The 20,121-nt window shown below is 41.6% G+C and overlaps 1 protein-coding gene across 4 annotated transcripts; it reads left to right on the forward strand.

Annotated features, from left to right (window-relative positions):
* The first annotated feature begins 317 nt into the window (after positions 1-317).
* On the forward strand, positions 318-19,041 carry LOC104594311 (putative membrane protein At3g27390). 4 transcript variants are annotated; one of them, XM_088895776.1, is made up of 10 exons: positions 318-4,491; positions 16,035-16,143; positions 16,262-16,454; positions 16,761-16,897; positions 16,996-17,284; positions 17,417-17,523; positions 17,634-17,805; positions 17,897-18,092; positions 18,205-18,445; positions 18,630-19,041. In XM_088895776.1, exons 1-10 carry the CDS (start codon positions 4,383-4,385, stop codon positions 18,865-18,867), a joined length of 1,791 nt encoding a protein of 596 aa, XP_088751902.1. In that variant the 5' UTR covers positions 318-4,382; the 3' UTR covers positions 18,868-19,041. The 4 variants fall into 4 exon arrangements, with proteins under 4 accessions (XP_088751902.1, XP_088751914.1, XP_088751900.1 ...); XM_088895788.1 differs by lacking the exon at positions 318-4,491 and adding an exon at positions 14,740-15,194 and having other exon boundaries at positions 16,017-16,143; positions 18,047-18,092; XM_088895774.1 differs by lacking the exon at positions 318-4,491 and adding an exon at positions 14,742-15,194 and having other exon boundaries at positions 16,017-16,143.
* The last annotated feature ends 1,080 nt before the right edge of the window (positions 19,042-20,121 follow it).

The following is a 20,121-nucleotide window of genomic DNA, read 5'->3' on the forward strand; positions in this document are numbered from 1 at the left end:
GGCTTGTCTAGTAAGTCTTCTACATATTGTTTTTTCCTTCACATGCTTGGATTATAGATTTAAGTGTCACCAATCATATGACAGGAGCCTACCTCAATCAGCCAAATCCATAAATGAAACACACCATAAACACATTATTACTACCAATGGTGAAAAGTTAGACATTATTGGTAGTAATGACTTATCCCTTAAACTGTCTCCCACTAGATCATTCCCTTTCTCCAAAACCCTCTTAGTACCCAACCTTACTACTAATCTGATTTCTATTGGTCAATTTGTTGATGAAGGAAATGTTCTCACATTTTCTCATGATGGTTGCTTGATATAGGACCAGTACACTGGAAAGGTGAAGAGGAAGGGGCGTAGGCTAAGCTGTTTGTTTGCGTTGGATTTCGAGAAGTCTCAATCAGGAGCATCATCGACTTTTCTTAATTCTTCTATGTCTGATTTTCTATTGAGTTATAGAAATAATGTTTGGGATTTATGGCATAAATGATTCGGTCATTCATATTATCAAAAGTTGAAGTTTTTGTTTGACTCTGGTTTAATTAAGAATAAAATTCCTCCTGTTCATACTTTTGATGTTTCTTGCACTGCTTGTTTGAGTAAAAGTCATGTTTTACCTTTTCTTTACACTTTTGGACATGCCACTAAACCTTTTGAGATAATACATAGTGATGTTTGGTCTGTTTCTATTACTTCACGGTTGGGATACAAATACTTTGTATTGTTTATAGATGACTGTACCAGATACACATGGATTTATTTTCTACAGCATAAATTAGAAGTCTTTGGCACATTTAAATTGTTCCATACTATGGTGCAAACTTGCTTCAAGTGTAAAGTGAGTATCCTCCGTTCAGATTCAGGGGGAGAATATAGAGACGGAGACTTTTAGGTCTACTTGAGGAGTTATGGAATTCAATCTCATCACAGCTGTCCAGACACTCCACAACAAAATGGTGTAGCTGAACGGAAGAATGGAGATATCCTTAGTATTGTGCGGACATTACTACAAGAATCCCATACTCCAACTTCGTTTTGGGTAGAAGCAGCTAGTACAGTTGTGTATTTGATTAACAATATTCCTTCCTTTGTTTTCGACAACACTTCTCCCTTCCAAAAACTTTTTGGTCATCCCCCAGGTTTCTCTAGTCTCCATGTTTTTTGTTGCCTTTGTTTTGTACATCTTCTTATTCATGAACATTCTAAATTAACTACTTAGTCAGCTATGTGTGTATTTGTGGGATATAGTCATAACCACAAAGGATTCTTGTGTTACGACCTTACTATTCATCGTATTCGGATTTCACGGAATGTTGTGTTTCTTGAACATATTTCCTTCTTTGTTAGAATTGCTAGATTATCTGCTTCTATCTCTATTTTGTAGGACTTTGATTCAGATAACACTCTTACTTCCTCAACTGAGAGAGATCTTCTCGTCTTCACCCGCAAGCGGCCATGCATCCTAGTTCTTGCGCCTATAACCCCCCTTCCACCTGGTCCAGAGCATCCTCCTTTCTGTACCTTCTATAAGTAACACTTCGACCCAAGATCCTCCTATTTCATATGGTAGTTCTATTATTCCACTTCGTTGTTCTACTCATATTTCTCGACCCCCTGACCACTATGGTTTTCCTTCAAACAATAGTTCATTTTCTGTTATACTTTCTTCTACAGATATTCCTAGATCTTATCAACAAACCATTAGAAGTCCTTAGTGGAAAGAAGCCATTGATGCCAAAATTCAAGCCCTCCATGAGAATGATACTTGGGATCTTGTGCTTTTTCCTCTAAATGCTTCTATTGTTGGAAATCGTTGGGTCTATACGATCAAACTGAAGTCAGATGATTCCCTTGATCAATATAAGGCTCGGTTAGTTGCCCAAGGATACAATTAGGAATATGGGATTGATTATGAATAAACTTTTACCTCGGTTGCTAAGATCACCACAATTCGGACTCTTCTAGGCATATCTGTTGTTCATTTTTGGACTATCTACCAACTAGACATGAAAAATGCTTTTCTTCATGGTGAATTGAAGGAGACAGTCTACATGAAGCCTCTACCTAGATATTGCAGTGATTCTTCACATGTCTATCACCTAAAGAAATCCCTATATGATCTAAAGCAAGAACCTAGGGCTTGGTTTGAGCGCTTTCAAGATGTTATTGCAGTTGGATATAATCAGAGTTCATCTGACTACTCTCTCTTTATTAAGAGAAGGCCCTAGGGTATCACTACTCTACTGTTGTATGTTGATGACATCCTTTTAACTGGGGATGATCATGATGGCATTTGTAAGTTGAAGTCTTTACTTTATAACTCCTTTCACATGAAGGACCTGGGCCCCTTACTTATTTCTTGGGTTTGGAAGTCCATCGTAGCAGTTGAGGGTATTTCATTTTTCAGCAAATCTATGCCTCTAATCTCGTTAAACTAGCTAGAATTACTGATGAGAAATACATTGATACCCCTCTGAGCTGAATATCAAGTTGTCTAAATTTGAAGGCCTAATTCTTCTTGATGCTACTTTGTACCGTCAATTTGTTGGCTCTCTGATCTATCTCACTATGACTTCGCCTGATATTTCACATGCTGTTCAGGTCATAAGTCAATTTGTTTCTGCCCCGCAGTAACCTCATATGACTGTTGTTCGCCGCATCATCCGTTATGTTATAGACATAACCTCTTAGGGACTATTTTTCTCTTCCTCATCATCCATACAGTTGAGAGTTTATGCTAATGTAGATTTGGCTGGTTGTCTTGACACTCGCCGATCCACTACTAGGTGGTGCGTCTTCATGGGTGACTCATCTCCTAGAAGTGTAAGAAACAATAAACTGTCTCTAAGTCTTCTATTAAAGCTGAGTATAAAACTATGTCTTCTGCTTGTAGTGAGATTGTTTGGTTGAAGTCTCTATTCATGAATCTTGGTACTCAACTTCCTACTCCTATCTTTCTAGATGTCAACAACACAAATGTTATCATCTAATCCTATCTTCCATGAGAGGACTAAACATATCGACGTGGACTATCACTTTATTAGAGACCTTCTCGTTCCTGACTATATCTCTTCCTCATGTAGCCTCTCACATATAGATTGCTGACATATTCACCATGGTCATGACTAAGAATCGACACCTCGTTCTTGTGGGCAAACTGACGCTGATGTTTATGCACCAGTTTGAGGGGGAGTGTGAAGATATATCTTGATGTACATTAGTAGTATAACCCTTGTTGAACAGTATAATATTAATATTATTTTATTTGTTCGTTTTATCTTTTAGTCTTATAAGGGCATTCTTGTAATTGTACAGATCTTTCATATCTTTTAATATAAAAGAGGCTCTTTGGGGTGGGGGTCGACTATTATTGACACTCCTAAATCTATTTTCTCTCTTGTTTTCAATTCGATTCACATCTAAACACCTTTTAGACTAATGGTCTCTTTTTTTTATTTATTTTGGTAATGGGTGACGACCTCTTATGCTTATATGCACTTCAATTTGTTTTGGATTATGACAATTGCCATGGTTGATGACACTTTTTTGTTACATGGTGGTATTTACATGATTATATGCTAGTTGTAACCATGGTGTGTGATGTTTATTTTGATTTCATTATTTATAATGTTGTAGTTTGTCATACAACAATATTCTATGGATCCTCATCAGTGTCGACAAAAAGGCATATTATTGATTTATACTCAAACTATGAGGAAATGATAAATTTCATTATGACTACCTACATACTACACTTGTATTGTTCACAAACAATAAGGCAATGTTGCATGACTTCTTCTTTGACTGGACATACTTATATGTGCATAGAATTCCTCAATGATTTAGAACATGATAGATGCTACAATTCGTTTAGGATGGAATGACATGTCTTCAAAAACCTTGTCACTCTATTTATGGTGATGGGAGTTTTGAAGAACACTAGGAATACCATCATTGAAAATCACTTGCATTTTTCCTCCTCACAATTGGTCATAATGCGAGGAACCGCCTGATGGGTGAGCGATTCCAATATTCTTCATGGATCATTAACGCACATTTATGAAAAATTATATATGCAATTTGCAAAATAGGGAATGAGCTCATAAGGCCACCTACATTCACCGAAGGTCAACCGTTTATTAGGAAATTTGAGAGATATTACCCAATATTCAAGGTAACTACACTTCTTAGTCTGTTGTAACTTAGGCTCTCTCCACATTTGTTATTCTAACTATTTTTATAATTGTGACTAAGATTGTATTGGGGTTATAAACATTACACATGTATCAGTTAGTGTGCCAATCACTGAACAAATACCGTATAGAGGAAGGAAGAAGGTTTGCACGACAAATGTTTTGGCTATTTGTGATTTTGATATGTTCTTTACCTTTGTATACACGAGATGGGAAGGATCAGCACATGATTTAAGGATATTGGCAAAATCACTTAATAAGCCGAATGTAGAGTTTCCCAAAGAACCTCCAGGTGAAGTAGACATTCCTTAGAATTGCACTTCATTAGTTGTCTTCATCATTTTTTGTGTCCTCACATATGGAATTCAATGTAGGAAAATACTACCTTGTTAATTTTAGATATGCTAATGCTCCTGGTTTCCTTGCCTCATATTTTGGTGAACGATACCATCTTAGTGAGTTTAGGAGATAGTCTAGTAGATTTAGATCGAAGGGAGACCTTTTCAACAATACTCATTCTTTATTGCGTAATGTCATCAAACGTTGCTTTGGGATCATGAAGGGTAAATTCCTCATTTTGAAAAACATGTCATACTATTAATTAGACTTCCAAGGACTTCTTGTAATGGCATGTTTTATAATATATAACTTCATAAAATGAGAGGCGCGTGAGGATAAAGATATAGACAAGTGTGCAAAGGATTATGAAAATGACTCAAATGATGATCATGATGGTTTGGATGGCGATGATGATTGTGAAGAGCACACTACTACTGCACTAGGTTCAAGTATAGAGATGGACATGGTTAGAGACCGAATTGCTTTTCAGCTATGGGAGAGGTACCAAAGGTCTACCCAACGGTTTACATAAATGTGTGGATTATGCCAAAACATGTGAAACCTAATGTTAAGATTCAGACCATGAAGATGTTGGAATTCAAACTATTATGGTGTTTATGTTTGTTATGGATTGAACTTCTTTACTACTTTATCTACTTTAAGTTTGTGTTTATATGCTCACTTGTTCATCATTGGATGTTTACTGTGCAAGTTATCTATGTAAAAATGACTGATGGGATATTTTTATCAAACTGCTTTTGTGGTAAAGGGGAGATGACACTACATATGGCAAGGATGGAAACTAATTATGGGCGATGATTTTTACATTATCCAGTTAGGGGTAATCATAGGGGTTTATTTGTATGGGTAGATGAATATGGTGGAATCTTTCATAGAATACCTAGGGCTAAAGTTATCCAACATAATTCATCTACCATACAACCACAACAAAATAATAGATATTTTGCACTCATTGCTTGTTGTGGTTGTTGATGAGGGGTGATTTGGCCTGACCTAGTATGCAAGGGACACATGGAAGCGGCCTGCCAGCCAAGTGCCAGATCAACATGTAAAGATACCCACTTGTGCTCGGTCACTTTGGAGCCCGAAGCACCTCGGTACCCACTTGTGCCAAGATGTCAAGTAACCGAACTAAGAAGCTCAACAATCGTCTCTGAACTTCTTGGGATCACGCCGTATAACGGTAAGCCTTATCCTCATCCCACCTGGATCGGAGGGAAATGATAAACCTCATTGATTGGTGCGTTACTCTCCTACTAAAGCGGAACGGATCCGAATGTCATGGGGCGAAGGTCTCGGGAACGTTTCACGAGGCTTACGGTAGCCCATCTATATAAACGCATCAACCCCCAAGACCCAGGTGCGTGCGATTATTTGCTCACTAGCTCTCTCTACACTCAAGCTTTTAGCTTGCAACCAAGATAATACAATACTGACTTAAGCATCGGAGTGACCTTGCCGGGTTAGCCACCTCAGGTTCTCTGATCTGTCTTCTTGCAATTTGAACCAGCTACCAGGTCATCTTTCAACTAGGAGCTTCCAGATCGCGCACCATCAATTGGCACCGTCTGTGGGAAATGATCGAAAGGTCAGCACTATTTCTCACCATCCATCGTATTCTTTCTCAATGACATCATCCAACAACAACGGTAAGGGCATTGACATGAACGTCACCAGGGGGCAAGATCACCAAACATCACTCCCTCAAGGCCCCTCAATGACTATTGGGCAGCTCACCATTCCTCCGACTGCTTCAGGGATCCCCCCTCCATCAGTGCCTCAAACAACCCAACAGGTAAACGTCCCATTGCCATAGGTGAACACCTTCTTCTTAGAGCCTTCTGTGATTCCTCATAGGCTCGAGCATTCTCAGTTCGATGACCTCGTTTAGAGCTTCAAGACAATGTAGATCCAGATGCAACAGATCCACCAATTCTAGCAGTTTCAACAATATTATTTCTACCAACAATACCAACAGCAGTTTCCACCACTACATCCAAGCCAACAGCAGATTCCACCTCAGCACATAGGTCAGTATCAATGTTAGAATCAGAATCAGCACAGGGCCCATCAAAGTGTTTGCTGATCTCCCCATCGGGGTGAGGGAACCTCGCAGGTACCGGTCCCTCCCAGGGGCCAAACCCCACCTCGGGGCAAGACGGACGGGTAGCACACTCCCCCAGTTTCTTAAAGGGGGAACCAGAAGGACATGCCCAAAGCCAGCCAGCCCGAAAGGAACAGTCAGCAACAGCTTTCGCGGCCGAAGAATAATGGATCGCGATGTGATGATCGCCAACTCGGGAACCAAGGTGCGGGCTCAAGACAAGACCCCCCAGCACCCCACAATAGCCAACACTGGTCTCGAGACCAAGACGCAGCAAAGAGGAACCTTGATCCACCTCGTGACAGTGTTCGAGAGAAAGAACAGACCAGGATTGAAGTACCTGACCATACAAAAGTCAGCAGCACTAACACTGAGCCAGAAAAGAAGCAACAGTGGCGGCGTCGCAAGACTTTCCATTCCTTAGCCAACAATAGCCCACCCGTAAAAGACAACCAACTACGGGAACAAAGTAAAGAAAGGGAGGAAGTGAGCTCGGTGGCTACAAGATTGGTTCCAGCATTATTGAGCCGACCCTCTCCCTTGTCACCCGAGCTACTAGCAGTCCCAATGCCGAAAAACTTCACGGTACCACCGTTGGACAAGTACAACAGATCTTACGACCCCAGCGATCATGTAGACACGTTCCAATCTCAGATGCACCTTGCCGGGGCCAATGAAGCATGTATGTGTGTGGCTTTCTCCAACACTTTCAAAGGATTAACTCAAGCTTGGTATAGGAACCTCGCGCCAAGCTCCATCAGAAGTTGGGGATAGTTCGTGGACAAGTTCACAACCCACTTCATCACTATTAAGAAGTGCCCGGAGTGACAAGAGAACCTTCTAAACGTGGTGTAGAGGGAAGGCGAGTCGATCTGGAGCTACATCAAACGTTTCAATGAAACGTGTTTACAAATACCAGAGCTCGACCCAGTAGTACGCCTCACCGTAGCTTGGAAAGGACTCACGCACATGGAGTTTAGGTGGTACATTGGAGTGAATCGACCGAAGACTATTACAGAGTTTCACGCATTAGCGGAGAGATTCATAAGCACCGAAGAAGAGCTCACTCAGAAACCGGAAAATAAACAAGGCGAGAAGAGAAAGAGAGAAGTAGAAGGAACGAGCAGCAACAAACACAAAAGAAAAAGAACAAGTCACCAAGGAGAAGAAGTAAGTCATCTCGCTCCAAGAGTAAGTCCCCCTCTCAAAGCCACAGGTCGGGTTGGCGATTTAGGACCCCTCCCATAGAAAGAACTAGCTACACTCCCCTCAACGTGAAACGAGGAGAGATCCTGATGGCTATTAAGGACTCCTCCTTCGTCAAATGGCCACCCAAGCTACGGGGAGACCCAGCGACTAGGAATCCGAATGCGTACTGTCACTTCCATCGGGACCATGGTCATAGCACAGAGAACCGCCAGAAGGATAGGGGGACCGACAAGGAGATTGGTAGGGAGATCGGAGAGATGCTCCAAAGTCAAGAAGGCAGGGCGAGTAGCCATTTCGGCAGCTACCAGAAGAAAGACCAATCTGAGGGGTGATCAACATGATCACTGGTAGATCCATTGTGGCGGGGTGTACTACAGTAGGAAGGAAGACCTCAGTCAGAGAACTAAAGCACAAAGCGGAAAACCCACCAAAATGACCTTGGATAGAAGAGCCCATCTATTTAACTGAGGACGACGCGCATGGGATACAAAACCCTCACGACGATGCTCTTGTGGTGAAGCTCGTCATTAATGACTTCGAAGTAAAGCAAATTCTAGTGGACTCAGGCAATTCGGCCGACATCCTATTTAAAGGGACTTTCGACAAGCTATAGTTGAAGCAAAACGACTTGGAGCCAACAGACATGCCCTTGGTGGGATTCAGCGGCGAAGAAGTCAGACCCCTTCGTCGGATCATGGTACCAATAGAGGCAAGAACGTGGCCGAACATAGTGAGTTTCGAACATACCTTTCTGGTGGTCGTGACTTCGTCCCCCTATGTTCGTGAACATAGGGGTTGTACGAGGCGATCAGCTCGAATCCCGAAAGTGCTACGCAACTGCCTTAAAAGGAAAGGCGAAACTGACAGAAGACATCGAGCTAGAACAACCAGGGGACTACACCAAGGAGCAAGTTGCCCCAATGGAGGAGATAGTCTACATACCAGTTTCTGAGACCGAGTCGACGAAGACTCTCCAAATCGGTGCCCTGATAAGCGAACCGCTCCGAACACAACTAGTAAGTTTCCTATTAAATAATTTAGATATTTTTGCTTGGTCCGCGGTAGAAATGCCCGGCATAGACCTTAGTATGATTACTCACAAGTTAAATGTGGACCCTTTAGTCAGGCCAGTTAGACAAAAGAAAACGCAACCTTGCCCTAGAGCGGTCGAGGGTAGTCGATGAGGAGGTTGGGAAGCTCCTCACCGCAGACTTCGTCAGGGACGCCCATTACCCGAGCTGAGTGGCCAACCCCGTGCTGGTGAATAAGGCCAATGGAAAATGGCGCATGTGCATCGACTACACCGACCTAAACAAAGCCTGCTTAAAGGACGGCTTTCCCCTTCATAGAATAGACTGCCTGGTAGACGCAACCTCAGGGCATGAGTTGTTGAGATTTATGGATGCCTATTCCGGCTACAATCAGATTAGGATGGACATAGCTGATCAGGATAAGACTGCCTTTGTAATCGAGCTCGGGCTGTACTGTTATAAAGTCATGCCCTTTGGTTTGAAGAACGTGGAGTAACTTTCCAACAACTTGTAAATAAAATTTTTGAACCTTTGATTGGTAATAAAATAGAGTGTTATGTTGACGACATGGTCATGAAGACCCAATTTTACAATTCTTTAATTGATGATTTAAATGCAGTTTTTCAAATTCTAAGGAAATTTAATATGAAACTTAACCCGAACAAGTGTGTCTTCGAGGTCACGTCGGGCAAATTCCTCGGTTACATAGTGAACCGATGTGACATCGATGCCAACCCAAATAAAACTAAGGCCATTTTAGAGATGAGGCTGCCCTAAAAAATAAAGGAGGTTCAGAGACTCACTGGTCGGGTAGCTGCTCTCAGCCGGTTTATGTCTAAATTGGCGGGTCAATGCCTACCTTTCCTTAAGGCAATAAAAAAGAACGAAGATTTTGCGTGGACCAAAGAGTTCCAGCTCGCATTTGATGAGTTGAAAAGGTATCTGAGTACTGCCCCAGTTTTGACCCGACCTGAGGAAGGAGATGAGTTGAAGCTATACCTCTCGGCGAGTGACGAGGTGGTCAGCTTGGTACTAATTAGAGAAGTAGACTAGGTCCAACAACCAGTCTACTATGTAAGCAAAGTTTTGTAGGATCTAGAAACTAGATATCCCAACATTGAGAAGCTCACTTATGCACTAGTAGTAGCAGCTTGAAAACTACATCCATACTTCCAAGCCCATACCATTGTCGTCCTCACCAACAGACCTCTAAGGCACATTTTGCTTAAGCCCGAGGTATCAGGGAAGCTGACGAAGTGGTCAATCGAGCTAAGTGAATATGACATCCGGTTCGAGCCACGTCCAGCGATCAAAGCCCAAGTCTTGGCAGACTTCATAGTAGAGTGCACGTTCAGCACGCCGACGCCTAAACTGACTGAGCCCTCTAACACGTTGGAGGCATCGGCCAGTGTTGCACCGGTCCCGGGCAGGATAGGACCGACTTGGGATGAGGAGCCCTAGATCCTCCACGTAGACGGCTTGTCTAACCAGCGAGGAAGTGGTGCTGGACTGATACTGTACGGCCCGAACGAGGTGAAGTTGGAGTATGCTCTCCAGTTCGGATTCGAGGCGGAATACGATGCACTAATTTCTGGGCTCAACCTAGCGAAGGAAATAGGTGTGAAACACCTCGTCATGTGTAGCGACACTCAGTTGGTAGTGAACTAAGTCAACGACGACTACGAAGCTCGCAATTCAACCATGGCAGCTTACCTGGCTAAGGTTAAAGAAGTCCTATCACGCTTTCATTCTTGCTTCATGAGGCAGATATCGAGGTCCAAAAATGCTGAGGCCGACGCCCTGTCACGATTGGCAAGCACTAGCGACAACACAATGCGAACTGTGTACATAGAAGATTTGCCTCGGCCCAACATTATCGGGGGGGGGGGGGCAGAAGAGGTCGCTCCTATGTTGAAAGCGGAACCGAGCTAGGTTGACCCACTCGTTGATTATCTGCTCCACGGGACCCTACCAACAGAACGCAATGCAACTTGGAGGGTAGAGCGTCAATCAGCTCGATATGTCATTGTCGACGGACGGATGTATAGAAGGTCCTTTACGCTCCCCTACCTATGTTGCTTGCGACCTTCAAAAGCTAAACTAGTACTTCGCAACATCCATGAAGGACTGTGCGGAGGACACTTGGGGGGCAGAGCACTTGCCCAAAAAGCACTAAGACAAGGTTATTACTAGCCTACCATGAAGGCAGATGCACTTGAACTCGTCAATAAATCTGATAAATGTCAGAGGCATGCCAACATCCTCTATCAACCTGCTGCCAATCTGAAGTATTTAACCAGTCCATGGCCCTTCACGCAATGGGGGATTGACATCCTTGGTCCATTTCCGCTGACAACCGGGCAGAGGAAATTCTTGGTCGTAGTAGTGGACTACTTCACAAAGTGGGTGGAGGCTGAACTGTTGGTAAGCATTATAGATCGGAACGTGCAAAACTTCTTCTGGAAGAACATTGTGTGCCATTTTGGGTTGTCCAAGGTGCTGATATTGGACTACAGGAAGCAATTTGAAGACATCAAATTCCAAAATTGGTGTGTCGAGATGGGGATTCAGCAAAATTTCACTTCGATGGCACACCCACAAGTGAACGGATAGGCCAAAGTGACAAACAGGGCTATTCTCCACGGATTGAAAGCTCACTTAGCGTGAGCTAAAGGGTTGTGGGTGGACGAGTTGCCCAACATCCTTTGGGCCTATAGGACGACTATTAAGACTGCAACCGATGAAACGCCCTTACCTCACTTATAGAACGGAGGCCGTGATTCCAGCAGAAATCGAAGTACCAATGTCGCGGTTCGAGGCATACGACCAAGGGGCAAATGGCGACGAGCTCCGGACTAACTTGGATTTGATTGAAGAAGTACGTGACCTGGCCTGTATCCGAATTGTAGCTTACCAGTAGCGAGTAGCTCGGTACTGCAATGCCCGGGTCAGGAAACGACAGTTTCGAGTCGGTGACCTGGTGCTCCACAAGGTCATGGTACCTGAGCTCGGCGTGGGTAAGCTCAGACCGAACTGGGAGGGTCCGTACCAGGTGAGACGAGTTTTCGGAGAAGGCACATATAAGCTTGGGACTATGGAAGGAAAACAAGTGCCTCGAGCTTTGAACGTTGACAACCTGAGGAGATATTATTTATGAGCTCGTGACTCCTACACAACCAAAAATTTACTAAGTCCACTAGACCACCGAGCTAGTCAAAAGGACGTCGAGTTGGAGAGAGGACTATAAGTCTCTCTGAGCCTAAGGTCTATGGTGTCAAGCTGACAAAAGACATCGACACAATACAAGACCTAATCGCCTCTTCGACATGGGCAAATAAGTCCTAGTCATCTCTTCGGCATAGGCGTGCTAAGACCTAGTCTCCTCTTCGGCATGGAGGGATAAGTCCTAATCGCTTTGGCATTGGCAACCAAAAACACAGTCACTTCGGCATGGGTAAATAAAGTAGCACGTGCGCAAACAGGTTGGGCATACACCCTACAGTGTCTATTCACCTCGGCATATAGTGAGATTGAGTAACTCCTACTCAGCCCTATTTATAGTCACCTCGATTGGGTTTCAACGGTTGAGATCTATGCGATCCGATGGCTCCCATCAAAACCAGTTGCACGCCTCCCAAGATCAAAATCGGTTGAGCGTGCATTTTGACGTCCACGGAATTTATAAAACTGCATGGCGTCCATGCATACCCGATACGCGATCTCGGCTCTCACCATTCAAGCCAAATTGGTCATGAAAGTCCAACCAAAGAGCCGCCCTCCGAACAGCCTGGAAGTCGTGCCGAATCCACTTGGGCTCGCGATGAACTCCCCGCATCGGGTTAGGACCCAAGGCACGGGGAGTGGGGGGCAATTGATGAGGGGTGATTTGGCCCGACGTAGTATGCAAGGGACACGTGGAAGCGACCTGTCAGCCAAGTGCCAGATCACATGTGAAGACACATCAGCAGAACGGGGGACCTCGGGTGCTCGGTCACTTCGAAGCCCGAAGCACCTTGGCACCCACATGTGCCGAGGTGTCAAGTAACCGAACTAAGAAGCTCAACAGTCATCTCCAAACTTCTCGGGATCACGCCGTATAACGATAAGCTTTATCCTCATCTTGCTCGGATCAGAGGAAAATGATAAACCTCATTGATTGGCGTGTTACTCTCCTACTAAAGCAGAACGGATCCGAATGTCACGAGGCGAAGGTCTCGGGAATGTTTCACGAGGCCTATGACAGCCCATCTATATAAAGGCATCAACCCCAGGACCCAGGTACGCATGATTATTTGCTCACTAGCTCTCTCTACACTCAAGCTTTTAGCTCGCAACCAAGATAACACAATACTGATTTAAGCATCAGAGTGATTTCGCCGAGTTAGCCACCCTGGGTTCTCTGATAAGTTTTCTTGCAATTCGAAATAGCTCATTACGCAATCAGCTTCCAGGTCATCTTCCAGCTATGAGCTTCTAGATCGTGCACCATCAGTTGTAACACCATTTGCCTTTTGATTTAGGTTTGGCTAATAATTATCCAACTAGTCTTGAAGCTCATTAAATAGGATGAATATGTTATTAGTAAATTTGATGGAAAAATGAAACCACTGTTAGAGATTGTTAGCATTTACTTTTGTTATTTTCTTAAAATTCATCGGCTATTCAAGAACAACCCAGTTTGGGACTTCGGTAAACCCAGCTAAATTGGTGCTCATACAACTTTACTTGTTCTTTTATTCATTGGACAGGAATTTTATTTCGGTTTTTCTTGTTTGACTGTTATGAAAGGAAAGGAAAGTGCTTTCTTAATATTGAAGTTGAAGCCATCTTTAATCTTTCTTTGCTCGTATCAATTAAATACATGTGAAAAAATATTGTCCAAATGGAATGGTAGAATGAAACAGTAGAGAGAAAATATCATCTTTCCAGATTTCACCTTATAATGAAAATCCACTAAATTTTTACAATGCCATGGATAGGTATTGCCCAAATGAAATAGTAAAGCCAAAATATTAACTTACAAACTATTAGGCCCAGTTCCACAGGAATTGGGCGTAATAGGTTAACTTAAATATGGTTTTATTACGTGCAAACTATTTTTATTGGATCACTCACAGCCTTTGCATATAATGCCATTATTCACGTTGAGGTTGTAGAGACAAATATTATAAATCAATCGTCTAATTAATCTGAACCATTTGATAAGCATCATTATATATTGGTATAATATTAGTATGTACCATCATATCGAGTAATGTGTGCATATACACGAAAATCAGTGTTGGAAATTATCTTACCAAATACTATTTATGCTTGAAAAGCATTGTAGATGCATATCTTCACGTTTAAAAAAAAGAAACATTTAAAGTAAAAAGCGTTTAAAATAAAAAAATATATATATAAATAAACGTTTAAAATAAAAAAGCACAAATAGATGATCACCCATAAACGTAAACGGATTCAAACACCCTCTAAATCTATCCGAAAAATGCCCACGCTTGGTAGCGCACTCATACTGATACATATGGAGAAGAAATGCACAAAACTGCACAGTAGGGGTACTTTGGGCAATATTTTTTTTTTTTAATTTTAACCATTTTCCATAGCCAGATGTCATTGCGTTAAGGTCTGTACATGTACATCCACTTTAAACTTCGGTGGCACTCCCAGTAAAGTAGCTCCACGGTTGAGGTCACGGTGGAGTAATGAATATGTCACAAGCATTCCATCATTCAAAGATCGATCGAATGCGGTTTGTAACTTCAAACCCAAAACGGCAGTTTACCTTCACCATTAATTGAAGATAGTTGTGGATACTTGATACTGATCAGTAGATGATAGGGATTTGTATCTTGCCTCTTGAGAGTTAAGAATAAAAGGTAAGGAAGAAATTATGATGAAAGCATGAATCCCATCAGTGGACTTTACCCCCAGGTTCTTCACGTATAGATCATTGTATAGTCGACATATGGCAAAAAAGCTACAGATTTTTGCCACGTAACGACTTCGTGTCTTCTTCCTCCTTTGTTAACTGGCTCTACATCTGCTTTACAAACAAGGCGTGCACAACGGGGTACGTAACCCCCCTGTAGTATAGCCCTGTATTCAAACTACAGCTCTTCAGTTTTACTATCAACCTCCTTTACTTTCAGCATTCTATTCTCTCTCTCCCTCTGAATCTCTGAGAGGATCATCTGATGGAGGTCCCAATTGGGTTTATCGCCAAGTTATGGAGGTTTATTTCATTTCTTCTGTTCTTCCTATTCCTCTTGATTCTCGGCGTTCTCAAGGGTATGAACAGCAGAACCTCTCTCTCTCTCTATTGATATGGAATCTCTGTAGAACATAACAAAGGAAAATGAATATATGCAAATTTATATGCATAGACATAAGACATAACAAAGGAATATCTCTATAACACATAAGAATTTGAAATACGAGAATATATTGTATCCTGGAAGCAGTGGGTTTGTTCAAGAAATTTGCTGGCTTCCTATTTCCACTTGCTAGAGTAGAAAGTCAGAAAGACATTAACCATCATTATCTCCCATGTATAGTTTTCTGGACCAAGAATCGTTTTCTACCTTCTCTGTTAGATCATACTTAATAGAGATTGACATTTAGTTGATGGCTCAGCAAATTGTAAGACTAACTCCTAGGTGAGTCCCCTCGATTCCTAAGGTTTATAATAGATTACATGAGGATTGAGGACCACTCCTTGCTTTTCTCTACTTATTCTCGGTTTTTTTAATCGATGACACAGACAGAGATAACTTGTATCAACAAGAGAGAAAGGAAGATGCAGAATCTGTAGGTCATAAAAACAGGGTATAGATTGCCCAAAGTTTAATCTATAATTTAACTTGCTCCTCATTGCATCGTCTTTGCTAAGATTATCCATAGCTAAAGCTAATTCAGCAGATCTTGTAACTCAGAAGAACAAAGAGATTGACAATTCTTTGACAAAAATAAGCACTTAAAACAAGGTGGCGATGCAGAGAAAAAGTTTTACACAGCACCCCGCAGTTTATTCATATACATGGATATAGTTGTGGTGTACAGACGTATGCTTAGAAATTGAATTTGCTTTATCTCTACTGACATGATTTCTAGTTCATGTTTCTCCCACAGCATCAATCATCGGACCGGTGGCAGCTGTCACCATTCTTGTTGGAAATTCTGCTGTAATCCTTGGACTGTGGCCTGCACATTTTCTCTGGAGTTACTACTGCTTGACAAAGTAAACTTTTTCCCACTGAAGTTTGTTTACCATGTCCATGCAATTCTAATGTGTTCAAATGTGCTTTCTCTGTACTTCCTTCTGTTCCTTCATTGATTATCTTGAGTTGTTATTTCAGAACCAAGAGGATTGGGCTGGTTTTGAAGATTTTGTTATTGGTATCATTGCCGGTGCCTCTGGCTCTCTGGCCAGTCTTTGGAATAGTTGGAAGCCTTTTAGCTGGAATAGGATATGGAGTTTTCAAACCAATGGTCGCAACGTTCGAAGCTGAGGGAGATCAAATCACAGAAAAGCTTTTCCACTGCTTTTTTGTAAGACTTATTTTTAATTTATAAACTTCAAAGCAGAAATTTACTAAATATCCCTCAACCATGGTCCATGGCTATTTCTAACAGTAGATAAATATCTTTAGAAATTCAAGAAAACCAGAGAATACAGCCACGGATACGTGTTATTTTTTAGATGGTTAGAAACAAGACCATGGTTATGGTAAGCCATCTAACAGGGGATAGATATGCAAGATGTTCCTGCATTGATGTCTACAAACAGGGCTCTTCCCTTGTCTGTGAATCTGTGGTCAATATTTCAACTAATTCACAACTCTGCTTCAATCACAGGACGGGTGCTGGAGCACCATTGATGGAAGCTGTACTGTAGTGCAAGATTTTACAGATTTTTGCTTCCATTCCTACTTTTCCTACATGGATGACTTGAGTGAGAAAGTACCCAAGGATAAAGAGCCCATGGACATCAGGTGAAGATATTTGTTTTCTCACAATTTAATATAATCTGTTACTTGTTTAATATAAAAGAGCTTAAAATCTGACCTCCTCATTATGTTTCTCTTGGAAGGTTATCTATGTTGCCTAGTTGTTTATTGGTTAGCTTGCTAGCAATCCCCATTGATGCGCTCTTCATCACTACTGTTGCGCTGTGGAAAAGCCCCTATATGCTCCTGATTGGATGGAAGAGGCTGTTTGAAGATTTGATTGGGAGGGAAGGACCATTTATGGAGACAGTATGCGTTCCATTTGCTGGTCTTGCCATCATCTTATGGCCCCTAGCTGTTGTTGGGGCTGTCATTGGTGCTTTCTTCTGCAGCTTCTTTTTGGGACTTTACAGTGGGATTATTGTCCATCAGGTAGGTATATATATAGAAGATTTCATTTCTGATGCTATATGTTATTGGGTATTGTATCTTTCCTGTACAGATACTAGTTGCTATCATGCTGTAACTTACAGATGTTTTACTGAAATTTCCCATTGAATCCAGGAAAACTCACTAAGGATGGGACTTTATTACATTGTATCAGTGATATCATTGTTTGATGAATACACAAATGATTTACTTTACTTGAGGGAGGGATCCTGCCTTCCCAGGTATCATCCTATCTTGGAATACTTTGAACGATATACAGTATCTTTTTATATATATATCTGGTAATTGTTGATGCAAAAAGAGTCACAGTCACAATCCTTATGACAGCCAGGCCTAAATACCGTCAAAGCATGACTTCCTCCTCAAAGCCCCTTGACAAAAGAATATCATTTGACAATGACAAAAATAATCAGAAGAAACGGGATGCGCATACTGATGGCAAAAAACTAGTTTCAGAGCAAAGAACATTGAAGAGAACCATTCACCAACTAAAGCCCATACAAGTAAGGAGCTTCTACACCCCTTCCATGTCACACTTTTAGGATAGCGAATTAGATGTGTCACTGCACATTTTCACTCTAGAGAGTATAACAGGTCTGGGATTGGCTATTCAAAATTTTCGAGGTCAATGGTAGGATTCTCCTCCATGATGGATCAATAGATATCAGAGACCTCGAGAAATGCATTGGAAAGGGAAAATGTAAGAAGCTAGGCATTAAACTACCTGCTTGGTCCATTCTGCAGTGTTTGATCGCATCAGCAAAGACTGACTCCTCGGGGTTGCTCATCTGTATGTCTGTAACTCTTAATTTGCATTTTTCTTCTTTCCAAACTTGTAGCCTTGATATAAGGTTACTACTTAGTAGTGATAAATAACCATGTTGTTTAATTGGATTTACCAGCTAATGAGGTGGAGCTAACAACGATTGACTGGCCAAAGGATTTGGTTTTTGAGTGGTTAATTGGACCATTGTTGATTATTAAGGAACAGATCAGAGGACTCCAGTTAGATGAGAATGAGGAATCGTGCTTGAGAAAGTTGATTATGGACTACGATAATGAAAGGCCTGAAGACTGGAATGACGCTGGATTTCCATCAGATGACAATGTCAGAAGAGCACAATTGCAAGCCATATTTAGAAGGTACTACCTTTATCTGGAAATATCTTAGTGTTTAAGATCAATTACCAAACAGCTTGGAATATTCTAATTCCAAGTATATTTTGATCCCTAAAACAATGTAGTTTCTGGATTCCCCTGCAATGCAAAAGCAGAATTATAAGCATCTTGTCATCTTCTAGAAATTGGAGTTGAAATTTTGTTACAGGCTGCAAGGAATTGTTGCTTCATTGTCACGGATGCCGACATTTCGACGTCGATTCAGGAACTTGGTGAGAGTGCTGTATATAGAGGCCCTGGGAACTGGTGCACTGCAAGGTCAGGATGGAGGGAAGTTGAAAAACAGATCCAGTGGCAAGAAACCAATCGGCCATGGGTATGATGGGGATAAAGATGATCAAGAAAGGGCAACAGAGAAAACCGACAACAGTGGGGATATCGTATGAATGATGAACATTAGGTTTGTGCAAAAATGGCGATTCATATTGCATGGTAATTCGACTGATTAACTTAGTTGTTGAATCTTTTCTGCATGAAATTAAAAGTAGCTATGAATTCCTGGTTCAGATTTTATCATCAGTTGGTGCAAATGAACACTACTGTAGTAAGTTTTCTAGCAATGGTTTGTTGTTCACATGGATGGTGGTATTAATTGGACCTAATTTATCTTCTCCATGTTTGGCCCTATTTGTCGACTACTCCACAGCAGTGGAAGGGCCATAACAATGCGTTTATTCAATGTATCTGCACGGTTGACATGGATAGAACCTAAAGCTGTGTTTGGTTTGAAAGGAAAGGTAAGGAAAGGAAGGAAAAGATAAGGAAACTCATATAAGGTTTGTACAGGTTTCTCTGTTTTTCCTTTCCTTTCCCTACCTTTTCCTTCAAACCAAACGTAGCCTAATTGGAAATGGGGACAGGTGGCATTCCCTATTTTCCTCTGCATAGACATCACAGAATATGGATAAATTTCTTAAACTACCTTTATGGTTTAGCTAATGGGCTAATTGTACTCTTATTGTTTGAAAATTGACTAATGCTATTCCTATTGTTTCTGATAATTGACTAATACTTTCCTTATAGTGCCCGTTAACAAAAAGATGAAAGACTATTTTACCTTTTATTTTTCTTCAAATTTTCAAAATAAAACAAGGAAAAGGAAAACCGTCGCTGAACACTAGAAGTGTTTTGAGCTTAGAAATATTGCTGCCGCTGCAACAGGGTTTCTAACGGCGAGAGGAAATGGGCTGCCGGTGGTGGTCTAATCGGAATGGCGGAAGCCTGCTTTTCGGCATTGTACCAGTCCTTTCAAATCAGAGAAACAGAGCTCCTATCCCTGTGGGATTTCATGAAACTAGAATGACGAAGCCTGCTTCTTTTCTTCCTCCGACGAATTCTTTTGCCTCTTAGAAGCCATGCCTACTCAAACCTCAAAATCTAAAACCTAAACGCTATTTGGGAACAAATGAAAATGTAAACTGGTATCTTGAATGAATGACACGCGCAAAGAAAATATTTTATTTCTGCATATATATATATATAGATATAAGGCTAACTGATTTTGGACAAGTGCGAGGCCACGTGGCCTATTTACAAAGTTGTTGTAACCGCCTATGTTTGGACGTGGGAAGCAACACCCAACTTGGATAATAGCTATTGAAATTGATCTGCACTAAGAGCTTTTGTAAGGTCAGCTGGCT

Source organism: Nelumbo nucifera, chromosome 1, assembly GCF_055504915.1.
Source record: "Nelumbo nucifera cultivar China Antique chromosome 1, China Antique-T2T, whole genome shotgun sequence".
Classification (NCBI taxonomy): domain Eukaryota; kingdom Viridiplantae; phylum Streptophyta; class Magnoliopsida; order Proteales; family Nelumbonaceae; genus Nelumbo; species Nelumbo nucifera.

Bases quoted from the DNA above. Each gene is read 5' to 3' on its own strand.
- LOC104594311 (XM_088895774.1), top strand. From the start codon at position 15,101: ATGGAGGTCCCAATTGGGTTTATCGCCAAGTTATGGAGGTTTATTTCA. The intron at 16,898-16,995 runs GTGAAGATATTT...TTCTCTTGGAAG, and splicing joins AAAGAGCCCATGGACATCAG to GTTATCTATGTTGCCTAGTT. The intron at 17,285-17,416 runs GTAGGTATATAT...CATTGAATCCAG, and splicing joins GTGGGATTATTGTCCATCAG to GAAAACTCACTAAGGATGGG.